The sequence below is a fragment of the Saccostrea cucullata genome, unplaced genomic scaffold (genome assembly GCF_032062105.1).
Source record: "Saccostrea cucullata isolate Sc308-1 unplaced genomic scaffold, CSIRO_AGI_Scuc_v1 ctg6184, whole genome shotgun sequence".
NCBI lineage: Eukaryota > Metazoa > Mollusca > Bivalvia > Ostreida > Ostreidae > Saccostrea > Saccostrea cuccullata.
This window is the reverse complement of record NW_026928939.1, coordinates 11,356-36,446: the sequence shown is the minus strand read 5'-3', so window position 1 is coordinate 36,446 and position 25,091 is coordinate 11,356. Positions and strand designations below refer to the sequence as shown.

General features: G+C 31.8%; 1 protein-coding gene across 1 annotated transcript; it reads left to right on the top strand.

Annotated features, from left to right (window-relative positions):
- Positions 1–8,605: 8,605 nt before the first annotated feature.
- Positions 8,606–23,712, top strand: LOC134279325 (uncharacterized; the record flags this gene model as incomplete). The annotated part of the gene is made up of 6 exons (XM_062761696.1): positions 8,606–8,679; positions 8,756–8,856; positions 14,321–14,371; positions 19,385–19,444; positions 20,294–20,434; positions 23,561–23,712. Coding segments are annotated over exons 1-6 (549 nt in total), but the record flags the coding sequence as incomplete, so codon positions are not given.
- Between the last annotated feature and the right edge of the window lie 1,379 nt (positions 23,713–25,091).

Below are 25,091 nucleotides of genomic sequence, written 5' to 3'. Positions count from 1 at the left end.
GTATAAAATTACCACTGAGATCGAGATACGGTAGATGAGGCAGGGCTTGGAAAGAACGTTTATATACCTTATACTAATTTTATTATTTCTTAAAACAAGTTTCTTTAAATACAGATTGGAAATATTCTGAAATACATTTTCCTGCATGATGGGTAGATAGTTATGACTGAAGCTAAGTTCAGTTATATTCCCTGGAAGAGGAGGGATATACCGTAAATGCCTGTAATGTTCCTCGCAAACTGCAACATTTTTCTGACACACACACAGACTGGGGCATGATGTATTCCCGAGTCTAAGAGCAAAACTTACTTGAAGTATAAACAAAATCCAAAACATTTTGATCATATTGAACGTATCACTGTCCTGTTTTGCAAACCTTTGGTAACAGTTTATTTTATACAGTCTATAGGGAAATTAAAAAGATTTCCTTATAAACAACGGGTTTAAAGAGCCATTGTCTAAAGATCAATGTACCGAGATAATACTTTATATGTTATTTAAGGTAGTCCGATCCTCAGGTTTATAAAATTAGCAGTTAAGTAATCAAAAATACTCATAAAAGTTTCTCTGAATCCACAAAGTTAGGTAATTTTATCCAAAATATTTCTTTAAAGTTAAAGATCAAAGTTAATCATATTATATAGGGAAAATTGTAAAATCTCCAATATTTTTGCAGAAAAAGCGAATTGGAAAATCAGCTATGCGTTTTCTAATTGCAAATTGATCAACAAATATGTTTTAGGCTAAAAAACGATAGGTATCCAGGCATTCAGAGAAATTGTCATGATTTTTATACTTATTTGGTATTTTTTGTTTTCTATTTCCGTCATGTATCATGTGACATTTTTGGAAATTTCACTTGCCATAATTATCATGGAAGTAGTGTTGTTGATTATCTTTTAACTGATGAAGAAATTGTACAACGTATTTTGTTTTTTGAAGTATCAGATTTTATTTCCACATTATCTGACTGCCACTGTATGTTATCATGGAATATTTTTTCTCAACATGATTCTTCTAATAGAGAAAATAGTATAGATAATAATAATTACAAGACCCATTCATCCTTTAAGTGGGGGGAAGACTCTGCTATTAAATTTATAGAGGCATTACAATCCCCCAAAATAAAATGCAATCTTGATAACACCATGAGCATCAATGACATAGAATCTATAGAATCGACAATAAATAGATTAAAAGATTCCCTGGAAGCTGCAGCCATTATGTCATTAAAACCAAACTTACCTAAAAATAAAACATGTAAAAGTAATAAAAGCTCTGCTAAACATAAAAAGAAATGGTTTGATAACGAGTTGATAAATATGCGCTCAAAACTAGTTAGGAAGGGAACTTTATTTGGCCACTACCCCAGAGATATCAATATTAAGAATCAATATTACAAAGCATATAGAATATATAACAAACTACGAAAACAAAAATTTAGAACATACCATTCTAATATTATCAACAACCTAAATGCTTTAAATTCAACTGATCCAAAAAAATATTGGAAACTTATAGGCGAATTAAGAACTGGAAATACAAAGACAATTGATACATCAATCTCTAATAACGAGTGGTTAAACCACTTCAAAAAATTGAATAAAACTCATGAGGATTTCCTCGATCGAGATCAGTTTCTTAAAGACCAACTAAAACAAGCTGAGAAAACAACAACACCCATATTTAATGAACTTGACTACAAAATATCTTTCAATGAAATAAGTAAAGCAATAGGTAAACTAAAAAATGGTAAGGCAGCTGGTACTGATAGAATATGCAATGAAATGCTTAAACATGGTCAAACGGTCTTGGTACCAATATTACTGAAAATCTTTAATGGTTGCTTAACTCATGGATATTATCCTTCTTCATGGTGTGAAGGATACATTACTCCAGTATACAAATCTAACAACACTAATGATCCCAACAATTATAGAGGAATCACAATAACCAGCTCAATTGGCAAACTCTTTAACTATATTCTTAACTCAAGATTAGATAAATATTTAAAATGCAATGATAAAATCAATCCTTGTCAAATAGGATTTACAAAACAAGCTAGAACTTCAGATCATGTTTTTGTCTTGAAAACACTTGTTGAAAAATACTGCAAATCAAAACAAGGGAAGCTATATGCTTGCTTTGTTGACTTTCATAAGGCCTTCGATAGTATAAACCATGCTGGTCTGAAGCTTAAACTACTAAAAGCTGGTATTAGCACTAAATTTTACTCAATTGTTAAGGATATGTATTCTAAAAGCTATTCTTCTATTAAACTGGGTAACAAATTAATTGGTCACTTCCGTACTTACAATGGGGTTAGACAAGGTGATAACATGAGCCCAAACCTATTCAAGATTTATCTCAATGATCTATCAAATTATCTGTCAAATTCTAAAAGTTTTGTAAAATTAAACAATGATTCATCTATGTCCATTCATTGCCTAATGTATGCTGATGACATGGTACTTCTCTCCCCAACTGCTGAAGGTCTACAAGAAAAACTCGATATACTAAGTACATACTGTAAGGACTGGTGTCTCAAAGTTAATACAAAGAAAACAAAAATTATAGTCTTCAATTCATCTGGTAAACACGTTAAAATTCCCTTCCATCTGGATAACAACAATATTGAATGTGTTAAACAATACAAGTATCTGGGTCTGACTGTTAATGCATCTGGAACACTAAGTAATGCTAAAAATGATTGTTGTAACAAAGCCAAAAAAGCCTATTTCAAACTTCAAAAAGACTTTCTCACATTTAATCCATCAATTAGAACTGCTTTAAATGTATTTGACCACACTATTAAACCCATTATCCTGTATGGTTCAGAGTTATGGGTTTTTTTTGACCCAACAACCTCTAAATTTAAGAGAAATCCAAATATAACACTAGACAAAATATACCAAAGCTTAGAAGGAGAAATTCTAAATCTTAAATTTTACAAACATTTACTAATGGTTCATGGTAAAAGCAACAATTTTGCTGTAAGATCTGAGCTAGGACGTTTGAATTTACATTTTGATGTCATTAAAAATATGTTGTTATACTGGCATAGATTAGAGAATCTAGATGGTGAATTTCCCTTGCTTAGTGAGGCTTTTAACTGCTCTAAAACACTACACCAAAATGGTTTTACTTCATGGTATTCTTGTGTTAACTTCTTACTTAACCATATTGATATTAAAATTAGTGATTTCCTAGGTATGTCAACCCCACAATTTAAAATCAATTTGAAAAGAATATTACTGAATTTCTATAAATTAACATGGGAAAAAGACAGGAATTTACATAAAGATGGCAAATTGTCTACCTTTACCAGCATAAAGACTAAATTTTGTTTTGAACCTTATCTAGATATTCTTACAAACAATCAACATAGATCAGTTTTAACAAAGTTAAGAATATCGGCTCACAGGCTTAAAATTGAAATTGGACGTTATCAAAAAATACCTAGAGAGGAACGAATTTGTTCACTTTGTCATCACAACGAGATTCAGGATGAAATTCATTTTCTCCTTGTATGTCCTCATCTTAATGTACAAAGACTTGAACTCATAAATATTTGTAAAATTAAATGTGAAAATTTTCAGTCTCTATCTTATGATAATCAATTTTATTGGCTCATGACTAATGAAGATCCAGACATCCTTAGATCACTTGCTGGATTCCTTAGTAATTTACCTTAATTGAAGATATTGTGATAAGCATAAAAAAAAATTATATACCTCTTTCCCAGTTTCTTGCCTTTACTATATATATATATGTATAAATTATATATATTTGTATGTAACTTAGAATACGATACATGTATGTATATTCAGTATATCTCTTATATACTTTTTTTTTGGTTTTTTCTTTAACAATTGCTCTTTATTTGTAATATCATCATCATGCTTGTTCTATCATTTGGATCCTCCTCCTTCTATTTGTAAATCTTTTTGCTCCTCCGGGGGCCCAAATTGGATTAATAAAATCTTGTATCTTGTATCTTGTATCTTGTATTCTATAATAAATAGTGTAAAAGGCTTTTGCTATCATTGCAAGACACCATAATCACTTCTCATTTAATATCATGCTAATAAGGATTGGTATCTAAGGCTGGATTCAAGAAAATCTTATTTCTCTAAAACTGTATTAATTTTTTCCCCTTTTATAGGGTACAAATGTCAACTTTTATAAGACCTTTTCTAAGACTTCCACAGACCTTGAATCTTATAAAGATGAATAAAATGAAAATTGTTGCATGAAAAAAGTTCATTTTCAAACTTAACTTTGATGCATTTGAAATTAAATGTTAATTTTTGGAGTTATCCTTCCTGGCTGAGGATCGGATATCCTTAATTAGTACTGAGTATATATTATATATAACTAATTTATTTACTTGTGATACTGATTCTGGATAAGTTAGAAATTTTTAAACATATCATTTGGTTTAGTTGTTAGAATATTCTACCAAATTTGGATGAATGAAATGAAATAAAATATGATACATGTGTTGATTAAAAAATGATTTATAACAAACGTCCGCAAACTTTTCTTACAATCCTCGCATATATGTGTTAAATTCAAATTCAACAATTCCTGTCTTTCCCCCTGAAATATATATTAATTTTATGAAAGTAGGAAAAAAGACCAATTTTACACGAGTTATTCTTATTCACGTTTATCACTTTTTATAACTTCATGATAAATAGGTCTTAGTGTACTCAATTCTTTCAAATTCATTTCCATTTCAATGAATTTCAATGAATTCAATCTTATCAAGCTAATTCAGAGAATCTTGCTTAAGGAAAATAGAGCATGTAGAGGGTGGGGACTTTAGGAACAGGCGTGACCATATAGGAAGTAATAGTATATAGTTTCATTGCAAAAGCTTTAAATCGTCTTGAAAAGTCAGTCAGTATTTGATTTAATGATAAATTGCAATTTCTGCAAATTTTTGCAATTGCATTTTCTGTGAGTTCATTGTATCGACCATAGACCGTGCGAAATTATGACTTTAAACGAGACTGCTGATATTCTTGCTACAGCAACTTGTTTTTCAATAACTTACATCGTTTTAAAAATTATTCATACGTGGAACATGCTCATGCGTATCGAACAAATTGAGAGATGTAAACCCCGTATGCAGGCGATGAAGGTATATTGCAGCATAAGTAAGGGAGGTTGACAAATAAAAAGTTTACTATAAAGCTTGGTTGTTAGATAACCATGACTTCTTCTATATATCCAAATATGAAATAGACGTGTCAGTCTCTGTGGTATCCTTTATTTCAAGCTCACCGGAATAAGAATGAAAAAAAAAACATTTTTAATTGACAATGTAGACAATGGTGATGGAGAATATTAGTAGTATTAATTGAAAAGTGGAATTATAGAAGCAGAATGATTTTTAGTTAGGCTTGCGCATGTATAATTATGTTTTTAACTATATTGAAATGTATTTACAAATTTCATTGCAGAATGTCTTTCGACAGGCAAACGGTATGGCAGAGGAATAAAACTTTAATCCGCTCAATAATCTACATAATCTAAATATTTTAACTGACACAGTCACCAAAAAGTAGAGAGAAAAATTGAAATACGACTGTAATGCATAATTCCATTCTTTCATTTACGGATTCTTTTTAATCTTCCCAATCATTTTATGGGAAGAAATGATAATTCAATGATTGTCTCGATGATATTTGAGGAAAATTCATCCTTAAAACGACAGCTGCCCTGGAAGTACATGGTTCATGACCAACCTTTGTATGGAGGAATATATTTTTCGCAATCTGTCATTGTTCTAAAAGGAAAGTAGTGCTTTAATTAGGTTGACATGCAATTTAGTAATCTTATAAGAAAATATGATATAAATATGGGTATATTTAATCACTGACACAAATATCTGACATCGTAGATGTAAGTGCAACATATTTATGTAGACATGCTGCATATTTTTGTCAGCATGCAAGATAATTACGTTAACATGCAACTTATGTATGTCAGCATATATTTTGGTGTGAAATGCTATAACAATATATAATTATATATAAAATAATAATAATAATGATTGTTTTTTATATAGCACTTTTCTAGCATAAATGCCAATCAAAGCGCTTCACAATACATTATTACCCCAGCAGACCTTAACAATCCAGAATATTTCTCAGTGCAAGCTGCCGTTTTCAGCGCTAGAACACTAACATTCTGACAATATCTTTCACTGTCTATAGCCAGGTACCCCTTTTACACTTGGGTGGAGTGAGGAAATTCGTGTAAAGTGCCTTTCCCAAGGACACAACGTCGGCTTGTCGTGGCCAGGATTCGAACTCACAACCTTTCGGTTTGGAGTCCGGCACCTTAACCACTGGACTACCGACGTGTAATTCGTGATAATATACAGAAAATATTAACTTCAAATCTGTTTCTATGTACCTTTAAGGAAGGATTCTTCTCTGGTTTCTTACTAGATAAAATATTCAAAGTATATTTGCTTATATGTCTTTTATATTTAGGTAGAAGAGATTTAAAAGACCACATCACGATTGTAAAACTTTAAATAGAAATGGTAAACTGCATTTGAAAACTAACAGGGACCATATATTTGACAAAATGGTGGCGTATGAAAATATCTTCTTTTCTGCTTATCAAAAATATTATAGAAAAATGAATTTAGTTATAATCTTTACACAATCAAAGACTTGAAGAGATTTTAAAAAATATAAGTTAAATTAGTAATCAAAGGGTCTTATGTTTAAAGATATATCAGACAAATATGATTTTTCAGACAAACTACACCTAGATTAGCTTGTAAAAGCTTCCAATCTAAGGACAGATTACAGCCAAGTAATCCCTACAAAGTTTTTTTCTTTCTATTTAATTAAAGGGGCTTGGACAGAGTTTCAGCTAAAATTTCAAAATTTATTTTTCCATTTTTACAAATATTTAACTAGTTGTCGAGATACAAGACAGATTTAGAGCTCCAAACCTTTGTTATGTAAACAAGGTCCGTGTCATGTTTTTGTTTACATAGGTTAATATATGACTATATGTTCGTTCAAAGTAGACAATTTCAATAAAGAAGTTAATTTTAAAAACGATTCGGCAGTTACTATTGATTTGCTAAATTTCATTTTGTTATAAATATGATATTTTCTATATATGTTAACAAAAACAAGGCTCGAGCCTTGTTTACATTATGGAGAACCTTAAGTTCTGTATTTCGTTTGTTAATCAACAAATGATGTTCAAATTTTTGCTAATCATTAAATGAAGAGTTAATTAGGTAGGAATTGTAAACATTAAAACTGGTTAATAAAATTCAGTTGGAACTGTGTCCATGCCCCTTGAAGTCAACGATCAAAACTGTTTGTTTTTGTATCATTTTGTATCTTTATGTGACAACTTTACCATAAAATATAAAATATGGGAAGCATACACAATTATCTAATATATCCTAAAAATTTAATTAATGTAGAGAAAATTCGGATTAACCGATATCCGTTTTAGATAATTTATTTATGTCCATTTGATTATATCATCTTATAGGCCCTATATGGTTAATATTTTTTATGCAAAAACATTTAGATCATTTTTGAATTACAAGTAGGGTTGGCAATAATAAATTTTACTTCTTAATGTCCAAAGGAAAGGTACTGGCCTTGACCTGACCTTACGGTCAAATTTAATCTCACTGATATCAACACTTAGGGATATTGTCTTCTTGATTCTGTGAAAATTTCATTAATTTTTAAATACAAGAAATATGAAGAAAAAAATCCTGCCTTCAGCAGAAACAAAGGAAAACAACAGCTAAATCTCGAATTATTTTTTTCTATAAAAATAATATAAGGTATTATGAGATATTTTCATTGTGTGTACTTGTGTAGAGAAGATGTCTATCATCGACTCTGGAGTTTCTGAAATTATATTAATAATGAACTTGAAATAAAACGGTTCGTTAAAATTAGAAAAAAGTTTTTAAAAAATCACTAAAAAATATTTACGTTAGCAATACCTCCATTTGGATATTTGACATCTACATTATAAGTGGTGCTGTAATGAAATATAAAATAAACTATGGATGTAATTAAAGTCTGAGAATTTGTCCTCATTGTAATTAAAATTAACTGGGGCCAGCTGTGTGTCCTAAAACATTTCCTTCCTCTCTGTTAGCTTTCTCTAGGTTCACTTCCTGGGAGGAACTGGTTATTTGAATATTTTAAAACACTAATGCTAATAATATAGAGAGGTGTTTTTCAATATTTTATGTTGGGTAGAGGACAGAAGGGATCAAGAATTACTTTTCTCTCTAGATCATGCGTTACATAAAAGCTTTTCTAGTTACGTCCAGTACTCCGAGACATTCCGAGAATAGTAAAAATCTTTTAAGGTTGCTTTAAAACTTTGAAGTTATTCGTCATATGAAGGGTCTTTAAAGGGAAATAATTATTCAAGGAGAGATCATTTGAATGTTACAAATGCACTAGATTTGTGAATTAAAAATACTGCAAAGTAGAATAATCTGCCATTAGATTTTCAAGTATTGCTTTTTGACAAAATTGCATTTTGTTTGAGAAGGAAACTGTTTTCTAGTTGAAGAATGTCTTTCAGACCAAGAACTTAATTCGAGTGATGGAAAATGTGGATGTCGACTATGAAAAATTTTGGAGCCTTTGTTAATTTGTAAGTTCAAAATAAGAATGAGAAGGCAGAAAGTTCACCGGACCAGCCAAATAATACCAATAAAATGATTTTTCAGTTTTTCAGTTATGGTAGTACATGGAAATAACTTACATGTTACATGTATTTTGATGTGCATTTTACAATCGATGGTATATCCAGAAGAGTTTAAGGGCCAAGGTAAGAATTACCAGTATTTTTAACGTTTACATGTTTTAACACAGTTACAGTTTATTTCTTGTATTGAGGGTAAACTATTGGTGATAAAGGGTTTGATGACGATTTTCATATGCTTAAAATTGTCTATGCTTAATTTTTTAGCCTTTGTAATAGTGTTATGAAATCATATGAAACTACATGAAATTATATTATATGAAAATAAAAAATATAAATATATTTTATTGATATTATTTTATACAAAATTATATTAAATTTGATGAAATTATACTTTATTATACAATAGTTATAAGTAATTAATCGTCATTTTTGACTGACTCCGATTTAAAAAGTGAAATCTCTGCCAAAAATAACTTTTAAACATATTTCGCAGAGACGTCGCGCACGGTGTTGGTGTCAAAAAGTGAAAAATTACGATTGCGGCGGCATTTGGGCTATTTTCATAATTTAAAAAAAAATCACTATATGAAAACTATGTATCATTCGGCTGATAATCGTATACTTAATACATTTTTAACAAAAATATTGGTAAAAAGAATCATTTGTCAAAGATTTTAATTTCACTATTCCGTCAATTACGTCAAAACCGCATGTAGACTGGTAAGAGGAGCGTCGCACCCGCAATTACAAAATGTTGATAACTTAAATAAAAAAAAAAAAACAAAAATAAAATTTGGAAAAAAAAAAAAAAAAAAAAAAAAAATCAAAATATGATGTAAGCGATGTAAATTCTTACAATTGTGATGTCAGTCAATCCGTAAGCTCTTCACGCGTTTCTCAAAATTCTTGGCAGATAGTGAAGACATGCGTTTATCGACAATATATCGGATCCACATAAAAAGTCTTCGGTTACTTAGAAAAAAATTACATTAGCTAAATCTATTTTGAAATTACATCTCAATGATCCTTTTTGTGTGTTTAGAACTATATTTTAGAATAGACTGATATTTTGGGTTGATATGTATGTTGGATTTCTGATATTAAGCCGATTTATTGTGAGGATGTTGAATAAGATGGTGTGTCACAAAGTTTAGAGGTTCAGTGTCACACAGTTTTTAAGATCAGTAGAACGGCCAATTTTGTAATACTGGGTGAAAAATCAATGTTGAAAATTATTCTTAATTCTACTAAATGTTGCCATGTTATCAAGGAAAAGATCTCTAGATAGAAATTTAACTTGCGGTGTCTTAAATCTTAAAAATAATTGCCGTGCAACATATATGTACGACATGTAGCTATATGTCACAATTGAATTTGACGGCAAAAACGTCACACTTAAATGCTACATTCCATAAATTACCTTCATTTTAAGAATTCATTTCTCTAATTTGGCACCAAACAATATTTAAGGACAGATGATACAAAAAATGGATGCCTGGATAGGTATATATATTTTTTTGTCTAATTTCATTGCAAATGATACAAATAACAAATTTCTAGAGTATAAAGAAGTTGTAAACCTTCTCTGATGTTCATAAGTCCGCCCTTCTAAACCTATCCTTATTACACTGAACGAAATACATAGTGATTTTAACTAGCGTGCCTCGTAAAGCGTTTGTCGTGATTAGTAATCTTTCTGTTTACTGGCTAAGATAGTTAGAAGTGGAGCGGGGGTTGTATAGATATACTTAAATACCTAGTGAAAGTTACTTATCAATTCTAGATATTTACTAATCTTATCTAGTAAATCTAATCAATACCCAGTAAAACTACTTTTAAGGTAGTGATTGTATGGACAATAAATTTACTAGTCTTCTGAGTACTTCAACTAGGTTTTTTTTTCAGTTTAATCTATACAAATATTTTTCGCTTCAAATCCCTTTTTTGTGAAATTTTGAATAAAAAATTTAAAACTACGCGGTGAAACTTCTTCATTTTAATCATTTAAACATGACCCAAGTTGTTATTTTCATTTTTTTTTTACATAAGTTTGTTTGTATCATCTGTCCTTAATACAAAATGTGCAAAATGAAAACTATTAGATATGAAAATGAAATGATTCTATTTAGAAGTGTTTGTTTTAGAGGCTTTTTACAATGTCAACATAAATGTCACACATTGTCAAAATAATAAATCAAAATATAATTGTATAATAGTGGTGACATAAATCTTATGTGTTGTCATTAAAAATAGACGAATTGAAAATTAGAGGATTTTTTATGAAATGTGCATTTCCTCTAAACGTTATTGGTATATTTCATAATAATTTCAATTGAATGGTGACAAAATCCTAACAAAAAATAAATGTCAACATGTTATGTCATAGACGTAAAAAATAAGGAGTTTTTGACGTTATTACGTTCACTTCCATAAAAAATGTAATCTAAAACGTCAAAATTTTTTTGAAACTTAATCTTATGTCTGATAAGTCTGATATGGATATTAACAAGCTAATTCAGAGAATTTGTGTCCCGCTTAGGGAAAAATAACATGCGAAGTTCAGGGGATGGGTGCTGGATCCCCCTGACTAAATTTGTAGAATTATTAAATGCATACATGTATATTGAAGCAAAAAAAAAATGCCAATATGGATATAAAGATTTTATTGCTTATTCTTTATTACGTGTATAGAAGATTCTTTTTATATAGAATATTTATCACACTGTAATGATGGTTTTATGAGTTTGTACATGCCAGCCGTCACATTTTTTCCATTTCACATGGCATGATGCTGAATACTATCAATGAGTAAAAAAAAAGTATTTAAAAAAATAGATCGTCCGGGATTCAACATTTCAAGCGAGAGACATACCACGTACTACACCACGGTGTCGCTTTCGTCTACCAGAAATTATGCAAGCACTAGTTCACATACATGTATAAATTTACGTTAGATATTGTCAAAATTTTACACAAAGCATGGTTTCTAATTTAGCCTTTACTAAACAGTTCTAATAGATGTAATAAGAATGAAGAGTCCACCGACAACCTGTATTATACGTAATAACTCTCAACATGCCACTGAGCTTAAAAAAAAAAGTGCAAAGTGACATTTAATACTAATACAAGTTGCTGTCCTTTAAAAAATGACTGCAATACGTGGACCATATGTATGTTTTTTCTAATTAAAATTCAATTAAGAAATTTTCTAGGTGTAGGGAATATTCATGTAGGTTTTTTTCACTTTTTCTACAATGATCTGCCTATTTATAACTGATTGTAGTCTCAAAGCAAAATTGTGAAATCTTATCTCCGAATAGCGACCTTTAGTTTTGTCAGTTTAAAAAATCGGGTTATTTTGATACGTGTAACTCATACTGGCTGGGACGTGACACATGTACTGAATTTAGACGGAAGAATTTTTTATGGGAAAATACAGATCAGATGGTTCTCGAAAAGCCCAGCTCTGTAGTACGCATATTTTTTTTTGTCGGAGCTCCCCCCTACACATACATCAAAAGCCGTTGCTATAGACCTTTATCAAACGTTATTTTTTTTAGCCTTGATGCACAAAACTAATGCTGGTGAAAACTTGCTCCATCTTCTAAAAGCTATATCTATTTGTTGAGTGACGATTTTCATTCAAGTTGTTAAGTTACATGTATCTACATACTGTAATTTCTTAAAATGCCTGTACCATAGATTGATAGAATAAATGTTTATTTTATATATAAAAGTATATGTAAAAGAGAGAAAATCGGATCGCCAATAAATATGTAAATGCGATATGCAGATTGAAAAGCGCGATTTGCCAATGAATGGCATATTTTAATTCGATAGGGCGAATTATTCAACGGGCCGAGATACCTAAGGGGCGAACTCTCTAGCATTCTCGTGCATGCGTAGCCTGTCGTTTGCCCAGGGCATCCGGTTTAACTTCACTTATATATTTACTGCGTGGACCTCAGGGTCCACGCAAAAACAAACGGGACGGGACACTTTGAGAGGTGTGAGAGAGGGAGTTTTGGTATAAAAATTCATTACAAAAAGCTCAAAATCGTCTTGAAATATCTCCCGAAAACGATAGTATTACACACAAACAGAATGTATACATTGACGACCTTGAACTTTGACCTTTTGACCTCAAAATCAATAGGGGTCTTTCTTAGGCCACAGGGAGTTGTTATGTAAAATTTCATTACGAAAGCTTGAAGGGTTCTCGAGATATCGCGCGGAAACGAACGTGTAATAACAGATAGAATTTGCGAATTTATGACCTTGACATTTGACCTTTTGAACCCAAAATCAATAGGGTTCTTCTTTAGGCTATAGGGAGTTGCTATGCAAAATTTCATTGCAAAGGCTTAAAGCGTTCTCGAGATATCGTGTGGAAACGAAAGCGTTACAGACAGACAGAAAGACGGACAGACGAACAGCTAGACGGACGGACGGACAGACCCTAATTAATATCTCCCACTTTTCAAGCGGGGGACAATAAAAGTATATCAATAATGTTTTATTTTAAGAACAATTTATCATCTGATACACACTGCATCAGTATGCGTCCCTATCAGAATCTGCCCCAAAATTCATCATTCAATCACTCAGAGTTTGAATTTAAACAATTTGTGTCACCCGCTTAGGGAAAAAGTAAGCCATGCGCAGTTCGGGGGAGGGGGGGGGTCGGATGCCCCTGACTGGATTTGTAGAATTATTAAATATATACATGTATACTGAAGCAAATAGAATATGCAATATGGATATAAAGATTTGATGGCTTATTCTAAATCTTTATTATGTGTATAGAAGATTCTTTTTATATGGAATATTTATCTCACTGTAATGATGATTTTATAAGTTTGTACAGGTCAGACCTCATAACTTTTTTTCATTTCACATGCTGAATACTATCATTTAGTAAAAAAAGTATTACGGAACAAAAGGAAAAATAGATCGTCTGGGATTCGAACCCGGGACCTTTCACATGTGAAGCGAGTGACATACCACTAGATCACGGACCCGCCTTCAAATGTAGAAAATTTTATGCAAACATAAAGTCACATACATGTATATATTTACGTTTGTAATAAGAATATAAAGTCAGCTGAGAACCTGTTTTATACGCAATAACTCTCCTCCAGCCCCTGTGCTAAAAATGGCGACATGTAATACCATAAATACGAAAAAACAAACGGACGAGCCATTTTGAGAGGGGTGAGAGAGATTCTAGGGAGTTTTGGTATAAAATTACAGTGCAAAAACTCAAAATCTTCTTGAAATATTGCCCGGAAACGATACTGTTACACACAGACAAGACAGAATGTATAAATTTACGACCTTGAACTTTGACCTTTGACCTCAAGATCAATAGGGGTCTTCCTTAGGCCACAGGGAGTTCTTATGCAAAATTTCATTGAAAGAATTCAAAGATGGATGGTCACGTCACCGCTTGTCTTTTGAACAGTTGTAACTCACTTATAATCAGAGAGCTAAGAATAGTACCATAAGTATGAATGATTGAAGACAATACAATTATGTATATGCTGTGTTTTAAGTAACAGGGCGTAACTGTTATCATATGTTGTAGACAGTCCTCGTATTATTGTGCAATACCGCAAGGAACTTCGAATCCCAAAAGGTAAAAAATAATAATATTTTAAAATTCAATAATTGAAAATCTATCAAAAACTGATTTATACTTATTAATGGGCATGTCCACATAAATGAGTAGCTGCAGAAGTGTAGTATTATGGTTTTATATATTAGTCTTAACTGTTATGACTGTTATGGTCAAAGACTAATATATAAATTCATTACACTATATATGTACAGTTCTGCAGCTAATAAATGAGTTGCATGGTGGCTTGTTTATTATGCATGTCAGCATAAGTTGCAAAGCTTGTTGAATCTAGCATGATGTTTGTGGCATATCTACGGAAACGTATAACCGCCTCATGTTGTTGCCTTAGAACGCGATATAACGATATATAAAAATGTTGTCAAATACAATTGCTTCAAGGTTTGGCGATTAAATTTTGACAACATACTCTGATGAATATCACTTTTCTTAAATGTTTTAGACGACTTATACTCTTTAATTTATCAAAGTTGAATTCCTAAATGTCGCACTAAAATAAAATAAAATTAGTTTTTGTATACCTACACCTTATTTATGTCATCATGTGAGATATTTATGTTGATTAACAAGTTAAAAGTGTGAATACGATTCACATATGCTGCATGCCGGTGTAAAGACGAATAATGACCCCCATCGAATAATGACCGGGGGTCATTTTTCAACGACAAAAAATGACCCCCATCCGTAGAAAAAAATCATTTTTTGTAGAAAAAGGGTCCTAGGGGGTCATTATTTTATATGTTAGTCCTATAAAATAATGACCCCCATTGAAAAATGACCCCCTTCAAAGTGATTCAAAATACACACTCTTTGATATCTTTTTTACAGAGAAACTAATTTTTTTTTAACATTTTCTGTAACCAGAAAAATACAAAAAGTCGTATGAAATAATTGAGAGTTTCACGTAGTCTTTCAATGCTAAAATTGTGTTTGAAAAGAGATTCTTTAATTGTCAAGTAAATAAAATTTCTTTTCAATATTCCTCCTTATAATGTTTGCTTAAAGAATGATATTCCACTTGTTTTTAGAAATCAAACCATGCAAAAATCAGGTTTAAATACACTTTAATAGGAAAAATTAAATTTTCCGTCATTTCAACTTTTAGTTTGTTTAAGTTTGGCAAATCCTATTTGACAATGAAAGAGGAAGAAATTTTTATCCCTCCCCCCCCAAAAAAAATAAAAAATTAAAAAAAAAAATAATAATAAATGAAAAGCAAAAATATAAATAAAACTCTATACCTTTCAATAATTCTGAAAGAGGCTCTAGATAAAATATTGAAATGAAGTTAAGGCTTCACACAAGTACTATCATATATCATAATTTACTTCGCCATGATTAAAGCATACTTTAAATGTTGGTGGAGGTATACTTGAAAGTATTGTGGCAAAGTAACAGTTAAAAATTAGTAGAAAAGTAGATTATTTTAAGCTTATTTTTAATTCCTTCTTATAGAAAAATAAAGGTAGGGTGGTTTTTTGCTTTTGCCCAATATCGACTTCCTCCTAAATAAGAAAGGGGATGGGGTAAGTATAAGACCTAAAAATATGCTCTGTAAAGCTATGGGCTAGTGTAAAATACACAGTCATTCTAATGCAAAAACTATTCATGTAGACATAAACTTTTGATTTAGCACACATTATCCATTACATTTCTTTTAACGCAGAACCTACTTCGTATGACATCATAACTTGTAAATGTGTTAAACCTGTGCTAACCCATTAAGACGTCATCATTAATTTAATGCCACTTTTTCCCGTGCTTGACAGCTTCAATAAAAATGGTAGAAAATACTGCATTTTGAAATTCACAGAATTCAATCATGCCAACATAATCTTGATTCAATTCATATATTTTTTGTCTTATAATGCTTAATGGCAATATATTTCTGGAATAAGAGAAAATATGTAGGCACCTTTTATTTACTAGATCTAGACCTGAAGTTGACAAACCCAAGACTATCTAGTGTAATGAAATTACAATGTACATACAACTTTCGTAATAGTTTGAATGGTATGTAACCAATTTGAAGGAATGCATAAATCGTAAGAAATCTTTAGTTGCCAGCTATATAGTGTAACATCTTGATGAAATGTGTCTAAGTCAAAGATGTACGTGTTGTACATCGTTTGATCATGTGTACATTTTTGTGATATCTATAATGAAATGATGTGCATTCCTTTTAACAATTATTTGTTACCTATTCATATTTTTGGTGTTTGATTACAATTTTTCTATTAAATATGATCTTTTTAAAGAAAATGTACAATTTCTGATAAATATTTAATCTGAAAGTAACCCCAAACAGTAATTTAATTATTAAATCCCGTGTAAGTGCAAAAAGGTCAAGAACATGAGTATCGGTAAATAGCCTATATTTCATTAGTTAGAGGGGAAAGGTATATATTTTAATCATTTTTTGTAATTGTTTGGCTATGTTCTTCATCATATTGAAGATTGAAAACATTGTGACAAAGACGTCTAAAAAATATTTACAAATATAGGGGTGAATAATTGACTAAAAATAATAGAGATCATTTGACTATTTTTTTTAATGGTGGACTTAACTTTTATGTTAATTGAATAAAAAAGAAATTATTCTTGATAAAATATTGTTTAATATTATTCAGTTAAAAAAGTTTATAAACGACGATGTTTTAAGAAGTATTTTTGTGATTTTTCATATTACCTTTATGACAAGTACCCCTAAAAATATTTGAAAATGTGAAGTCGCAGTATGTAAATACCATACCAGGTTTCACAACCTGTTCTAGATTAAAAAACAAGGAAACATATCATGAATTCATGATATCTTAACTGATTGATAAGAAAGTACTAATTTACCATTTTGATAAGTTTGAAAATCTTGTGACAAAGACTTTGCCGACATAGGTTCTACCTTAATTCTTGTTTTACTCCACCCTTTTACACCCTCAGTTCTGAGTATATTTTTCAGAGAATTTAATATGAAAATCAGAACAAACATTTTCATTGTTGTAACGGCGTCTTTATAATGTATATTAATATGAAAAGTTAATTGAAGACCATGATTTCTATGTCCCTGTAATCGAAGATTCGGGGGTATATAGTTTTATCGTGTTCGTCTGTATGTCCGTCTGTCTATTTGGCGGTTTGTTTGTCCACAAAAACCTTAACCTTTGCTATAACTTTTCATTTATTGGAGCTATGACTTTCATATTTAATATGTATATTCCTTGTGACAAGACCTTACCTTGGGTACCACCAAATTTGACCTTTTAACCTTTACCTTGGAGTTTGTCCCATTTTACACAAAAATGCCAAATTTTTACTTTGGCCATAACTTTTAAACGGTAGATACTAGTACTCTCATACTTCAAATATGTAGTTTTTTGGCATTACCTTTCATTGGATACGAAAAACCTTGACCTTGGAGTTTTCCGTACTTATGATTTTTTTTTACCTTGGCCATAACTTTTGAACGGTAAGGGCTAGGGTATTCATACTTCACATATGTAATCCTTGTTACATTAAACATTTTCTTAAGCAATCATCAACTTTGACCTTTGAGTTTGACCTACCTTTCAAAAACTTATCCTTAGCCATTACTTTTGAACAAGCGGTGCTAGGGCTTTCCTATTTTGCAGTTGTATTTCTTGTGAGAAGACCCTACTTTGAGTAACAATATATTTAAATTGCATTTAAGAAAATTTTAATCTTCGCTATGTTGCCATACAGTGGCATAGCTGTTTCACAAACACATCTTTTTATATATGAGGATTTGCGGATAAGAGATGGATACCTCAAAGCGTAACAGACGGACGGACATCCCAATCACTATATACCCTCCCGCTTTTCAAGCGGAGGATATAATAATATATAATACTGCTGATTTTTTCTGTCAGTTCGATGATTTCCACCATCAAAAAACAATGTTTACCTAACCCTTAAGGCTTGATAAATCTTTTACTCCTTTAGATTCTGAATCATTGCATTTACCTTAAAATATAGCTATAATTGTATAATGTTATGAGATCAACATATCATTAGTTTATTCCCAATAAGCTCAGGTGAGCATTTTGGCCAATATGCTTCTTTATCCGATTTTTTTTTTGCCCCCTAAAAATTTTGGCTTTAATCTACAGGGGGTCATTTTTCTACGGGGGTCATTTTTCTTCACGTGGGTTCTGCAAATTTTTAGGGAAGTGACACTTTTTCTACGGGCAAAAGGGTCATTTTTCTACGTCGAATAATGACCGGGGGTCATTTTTCGCTGTCGAAAAATGACCCCCGGTCATTATTCGATGGGGGTCATTATTCGTCTTTACACCGGCAAAGCATGGGGTTAATTACTTAAAAAGTAATTAATTAAATTTACTTTGCCTTATTCTTCAATTAAGAGGGTCGCCTGGGAATCCATTGCGCAATACACCGCACATCATAGTAAAATAAAACGTATAATTTGCGGTTTTAAAGCAATTAAGTAACCAAGTCTTTATTCGCTCAAAAAAACATCACTGGTACAAGAGATACATATAATATACATATATACATGTATACATAAACAACAATTACAGTCAAGGGTCAAGAAATAGACATAAGGAAAAAAGAAAAGAACGAGATAAACATATACATTGTACTATAGTCAGATATAAAACACATGGAGAATTCAAGACGGAGAGACAGTTTTGAAAATTTATAACCAGAGGTAACATGCAAAGTGTAAATTATGATAAGCAAAGCGTCCTCTTTCAAATTGTGAATTTCATGGCCTCGAAAAATTCAATTGTTGGAAAGTTGTTACATATTTACTCATGTGACCTAAAAAGCCCGTGTTTTAAAATATTTATAAAGACATTCATTTCATACAATTATCATATGATAGGATTGCAGCATGTTACCAAATTGTAGTCTATGCACGCTATATGTTCGTTATACATAGTGTAACTATATGGTATACTAGTAATAAAGAGAAAAGCAATAAAACTAAACGCATATAAAAACAGCTTAAAATATGTTTTTCTTTATATACAGTTCCAGAGTTCCTATCAAGCCGAACACACACATTTTTGTGCAGAGGACGTGACAATGCAGGTACGATATGAATAAAAATGTAAAAGGAGAGAGATCCAAGCATCGAGGTGTAATTATCACTAAAATTTCCCTATATTTCCTGCTTACAATTACACTTAAACTTATGTCAGATAATAAGAGGAATTTTATTTGCTATATTGCGTTTTACATTTTAATTCAACATTACGAACTTGTGAATTCAGAGAATGTGTGTCCGTCGCTTAAAGAAAAAGAAGAGCATGCGCGAATCTAATTTAAGATTAGAAGGGCAGGAAAGTCCGAAGGAATTAATCGTATAAAATTTCATTGCATTGAAAGCTTAAATCTTGAGATATTGCTTGAAAATTTTATACACACAGAGAAAATGTATGAATTGATTACATTTTCATTGCAAGCTCAATGTCTTCTCGTGATATGGCGCGGAAACGAGTGTTACAGTATATGGAAATATAGAAATCTACAGCTAGACGGACAGACTGACGGACGGATCGCAATTAATATCCCCACTTTCGATGAAGATCGACGGAGGGGGCAAAAAGGACTTTAATGTATTTGCACTAAGCATATATAAAATAAATGTTTCTTTAACTGAAATTTTTAAAATGAAAAAAGTGTTATTTCATTTAAATTGCTTATTGAAAAGATAAACTTATATAAAGTTTTACTTTGAGAAAGTGCAAATGTTTCAATCAACCGCGTCCGGGACTTCCGAAATTTGTATTTTCAATTATTTCCAGATATCATAAGTTTTTCATTATATTTCCATATAAAATGCTATAGAAACATATATAGAAGTCATGATATTAAACCGAAAATTTGAGAAAATATTGACATCAAATCTGTACTTCAAATAAGATTTGTTACTTACAGGGCGTGATCAGTTGTGGTGTGGTGGAGATTTTATACTTCCAGAGTGCGTCTGCACCTACCACCATGTAGCTAATGAAGAATATCACGACTATACAGCCTGTAGGAGTGATGACCAAATGGACAGCATCAAGCACATGAATTGTAAGTCTCCTTTATAAAAATGCATGATGCACTTTCCATTACTCAAAGATAGTAATTAGGGATCATATTGTTTTGGGGTCTGGTTATCTCTCGTTTTTGTCTTTCAACAACCTTTACCTAACATATATAACTTGAATGCCTTAAATTTGAAACATATTCTTTAAAAAACATTTTAAGAATAGAGTTACTTAGTATAAATTCCAGTCGATTTATAAATACTCAACATGTAATATATAGAGATAACGAACAGTATTCTAGGTCAAAAGTCCACTCAACAATACAAAATAGGAGAAAAGCCAACATTGACCTCCAAAAGATCAGAAGTGGGATCAGGCACCATGGAAGAGTGGGCATCTCCTGCAGATCGGTCACACCAGCCGTGTGCTCCTTGTCATGATTGGGAAATAACGGGGAAATTCAGTCGACAATTCTTAAGGTCATTATAACGAAGCTGATGCTTAGGGGCTGTAGAAATAATAGTTTTAATCATGAATAAGATTTTATGTTACAGAAATATTTATGGCAGTTTATAAGGGTTTGCTCCCCTTTTGCACACATTTGAAATTAAGGTATAGAAAAAAAGTTTGCAAAGAGGGCATTTGTCCAGGTAAAAAAAAAATACTCAATTGCTAGTCTATATCATAGTTCACCAATAGCAGAAAGATAAACTTAAATGGAAAGATAGCAGAACATAGATAATATATGTATTTGACATCTTGTAATATCATTGTACACTATACCACCCCCACCCCCCTTTCGCTTGAAAAGTTCGAGGATATATTGTGATCGGAATGTTTGTCTCACCGTCTCTATCTCCGTCTGTATGTTACGCTTTGGGGTGCCAATCATAAACTTTTCACCTCTTATTCCACTGAATCAAATTATATGATATATATTTCAATGATATACTTTTTAAGGATTCTTTGATACATAGTGCCATAGTGACCGCCTGTTTACTTTTTGATCGGATTCGAAACATATTTCGATTTTCCCATAGAAAATCATTGCTATATTTTCTATTATACTAAAGAGTATCCATCTTTTATCCGAAACTCCTCCTATACCACTAAATAAAATTTAACGATATTTTAACAGATTCTTTGCACCTCCTATTTTACTTTTTGATCTTATACTTATTTCAGGTCTCTTAGAGCAAAACATAGACGTTTCCATTATAACCAAAACGGAGGCGAGGGTCTCATTTAGTGAGCTCAGTACTCATAGTACCTCTAGTTTATTCTGCTTTAATTATCTTGATAGTAAGAAATGGATTTAATGTAGAACACATTTGTAGGGAAACATCTTACAGCATCTATGGGTGAAGGGGAACAAATTGTGAATTTTATGGTCCCCCGGGGCCTGAGGGGTTGGGGCCAAAACCACTAAAATTAATGAAATCTTTAAAAATTTTCTTCTTTACTACTGGACATCAAGCAGTCAAACTGTTGGCATGAATGCAATGAGCATTGAGTCCTCTACCAAAATTGTGAAATTCATGGCCCAAGGGTCAGGGGTTCTAGTGATAGGGTGGGACTATATTGATTTTATAGTGAAAATGCATTATTTTTTCTTCTCTGCTCCTGGGTATTAAATAAACTTAGTAGCCTACATAGTTATGATGAGCAAGAGTGACTTTACCAAAATTGTGAATGTTATAGTCCAAGGGTCATGGGTTCTGGTGTTAGGGCGGGGCTCTATTGATTATATAGTGAAAATGCATGAATTAGGGCGGGGCTCTATAATGATGTAATGAATATATAGTGAAAATATATTACATCTTTGAAAATCTTCTTCTCTGCTCTTGGGTAATAAGCAGATGAAATACGTATATATTTATGATGTGCAAGGGCTCTTCTTCCAGAATTGTGAATTTTAAGGCCCCTGGGTCAGGGATACCATAGGAGGGGGGCTCTACTAATATTGAAAATGAATTGTTTTAAATCTGCTCCTTGGTATTAATTAACATTTTGATAAGCAAGTGTGCCTTTTCAAAAATTTGCAACGTATGAACCTAGAATTAGGGGTTCACGTGTGGTAGGGGCACTTCTGATTATTGCTGAATATTATTGATTATAGTTGAAGTGCATTTTTTGTTAGCCTTCCCTGCCTATGGGTATTAAGGACTCTCTTAACACTGCACACTGTAGAACTCTATTTATTGGATAGTTTTATGCAGTTAGAGTGATCTGCATTTAGATGTAAGATTAAAGAATTTGTTTTTTACCGTTAATTATATAACTCATAATATATTACAATATTTTTAGCATGTTATGAGACCAAGAACTCGTAATAAATTTAATTATTTTCATTAATTTTCCCAATGTAAGTAAACACTGATTTCTGCTCATAAATAGTCAATTGTCTTTGAACATTTTTTCTGCGCAAATAAGGCACGTACCCTATGTTCTAAATGAATGAAAAAGTCTCAATATGCATATCTTTATATGATTTATTTTTCTATGAGTCTAAAAAAACAGTATTTGTTAGTATTTAGAGCTTCCTTAATTATAAGTAACCAAACGAAGCAATTGCTAAGTGTATAGTTATGATTAGCAATGGTGCCTCTTTCAAAATTGTGAATGCCATAGCATCTTGCTTTAAAAATGAACCAAATTCAATTATTTGAAAGTTGTTGCATGATGCTCAGGTGAATTTTAAGGTCCTTGGGCCTTTTGTCTTTTTTAGAAACCAGTTTGAACAGATTGTAATGCTTTAAAAATTTGCTTGGACGGTTGCTGAGGAAAATGAGATTTATTATTTTTTTTATATGGGATCCGTGTTAAAAATACATATTTTGTCACTATTTTGAAGAAGGGACACTTGTAACAATGTGTCACGCCCTTGGCTCTCATAAATTAAGTACATGTACTGCCATAATATTTTATTAGGGGTTGGGCTGGGGTGGGTGGTGGCTCTGGGGGAAATCGTTTTCTATAACTACTACACAAAGTACCGTAAGATCATCCCTAGAATATTGAATCTGGTCTGGGATATCCTTGGGGGGAAAGCCCAGTACTCTAAAAAAGTTTAGAGTAGAGAAAGTCTAGTCCATACAAAACCATTGATCAATTTCCCGGCTTATTATCATATTCATATTTACAATTCCACAGACTTTCTTCATTACAGGTGAGCAGTGTAAAGACTTTAGTGTGGATTACAGTGGTCCGTGTTTAAATGGAGGGACAATTAATTGTGGCACTGACATTTTAGCGGCTGACGTCACCTGTTCATGTCTTCCTGGTTTTTCTGGGAGGTTTTGTGAATACCAAAATATCACAGTAAGCTACATATGGGGGATTTATCCCTCTCGCAGAAAAAATAATTTGTATCCGCTATGATTAAATATTTAATATCAGTTGTGCGTGTCCACATACAGCTCAACGCACTTTTTAAACTCACATGGTTTTTCTAAATTAAGGTCACATTCTTGTAATGCTTTGTGTAAGGTGAGAACCAAATATATTTTCTAAGTGATTTATAACTTAATTTTGATCTTATTCTATTACTTTAAACATGATTCAAACATAATCATTGATCCAGTCTTGTATTCCACCATATTTCAAGCTAAAGACTACACCTTGTATTTCCTACAAATATACATCGACCATTGCTTCCAAACTTTTCAATTACAAGAAAACTTTACATGGCCTGGATACCGAGTATCTGAAATATATAATCCTCTATCGTGTTCATGTTCTTCTTCGCCCCTTGGCTATAGTCCTGCTGGACACGTCATTACAGGTGACGTACATATACAGTCAATTCTCGAATTATCGCCATTCGATTCATCGCCATTTTCGCTATACCGCCATGATTTCCCAAGAACGTTTTTTCCTGCTATATAAAATTCTCTTTATAACGCCAAATTTGCATACCGCCATCCGCCACCCTGTTTTCAAAACAAACGTCCATTTTTAAGTGTCAATTATCTCGATATACCGCCACAGGTGCGTGCGGTCAGTGAAGAGCGGCTAATTGGTTAACGCTATCCCTGTTGTTAAGCATGCAAAGCCAGACAAGGTACACGTAATTAGATAATTAAATTAGAATTAAATGAAGAAATAATTTTGATATGAACTGTTACAATGATTTTGTACTGTTGTTTTGTTTAAAAAATCATTTAGTCACGGCTTCGCCACGAAAGTGGTAGTTGTAAAAGTACGCCGAATTCGACATTATTTTGATGATCTCTGCTTTAAACAAAACAAAGTTTGCTTGAAAATAATTATACGGTATAAATTCTGAACGTTTCACGAACAATGATGCCATAAACAATAAATTTATTCAAGAAACTAATTTACCTACGGTCAGCAATACATCACGCTAATCGACCCAGCATGTTTTTTTTTAATATCAGACGTGCCGATTTACATGTACATGTACATAAATGCACATGTATATGTCTTTATTTTATAACTGCACATTTTGTTTTAAAGAAATTGTACATAAAAAATTACTTGAAGTATTTAAAATTGAGAAATATGTTGTATATACATGTACATGTAATTATAAGAATATAAACGCGCGCTTTATGGTATTTCTAAGAACGGTAACTCTACTTCTGTTTTCCTAAACGATGGGAAATACAATACATCGCCAAATTCATTATACCGCCATGATTTCTAAATTACAAAAGGTGGCGGTTTATCGAGAATTA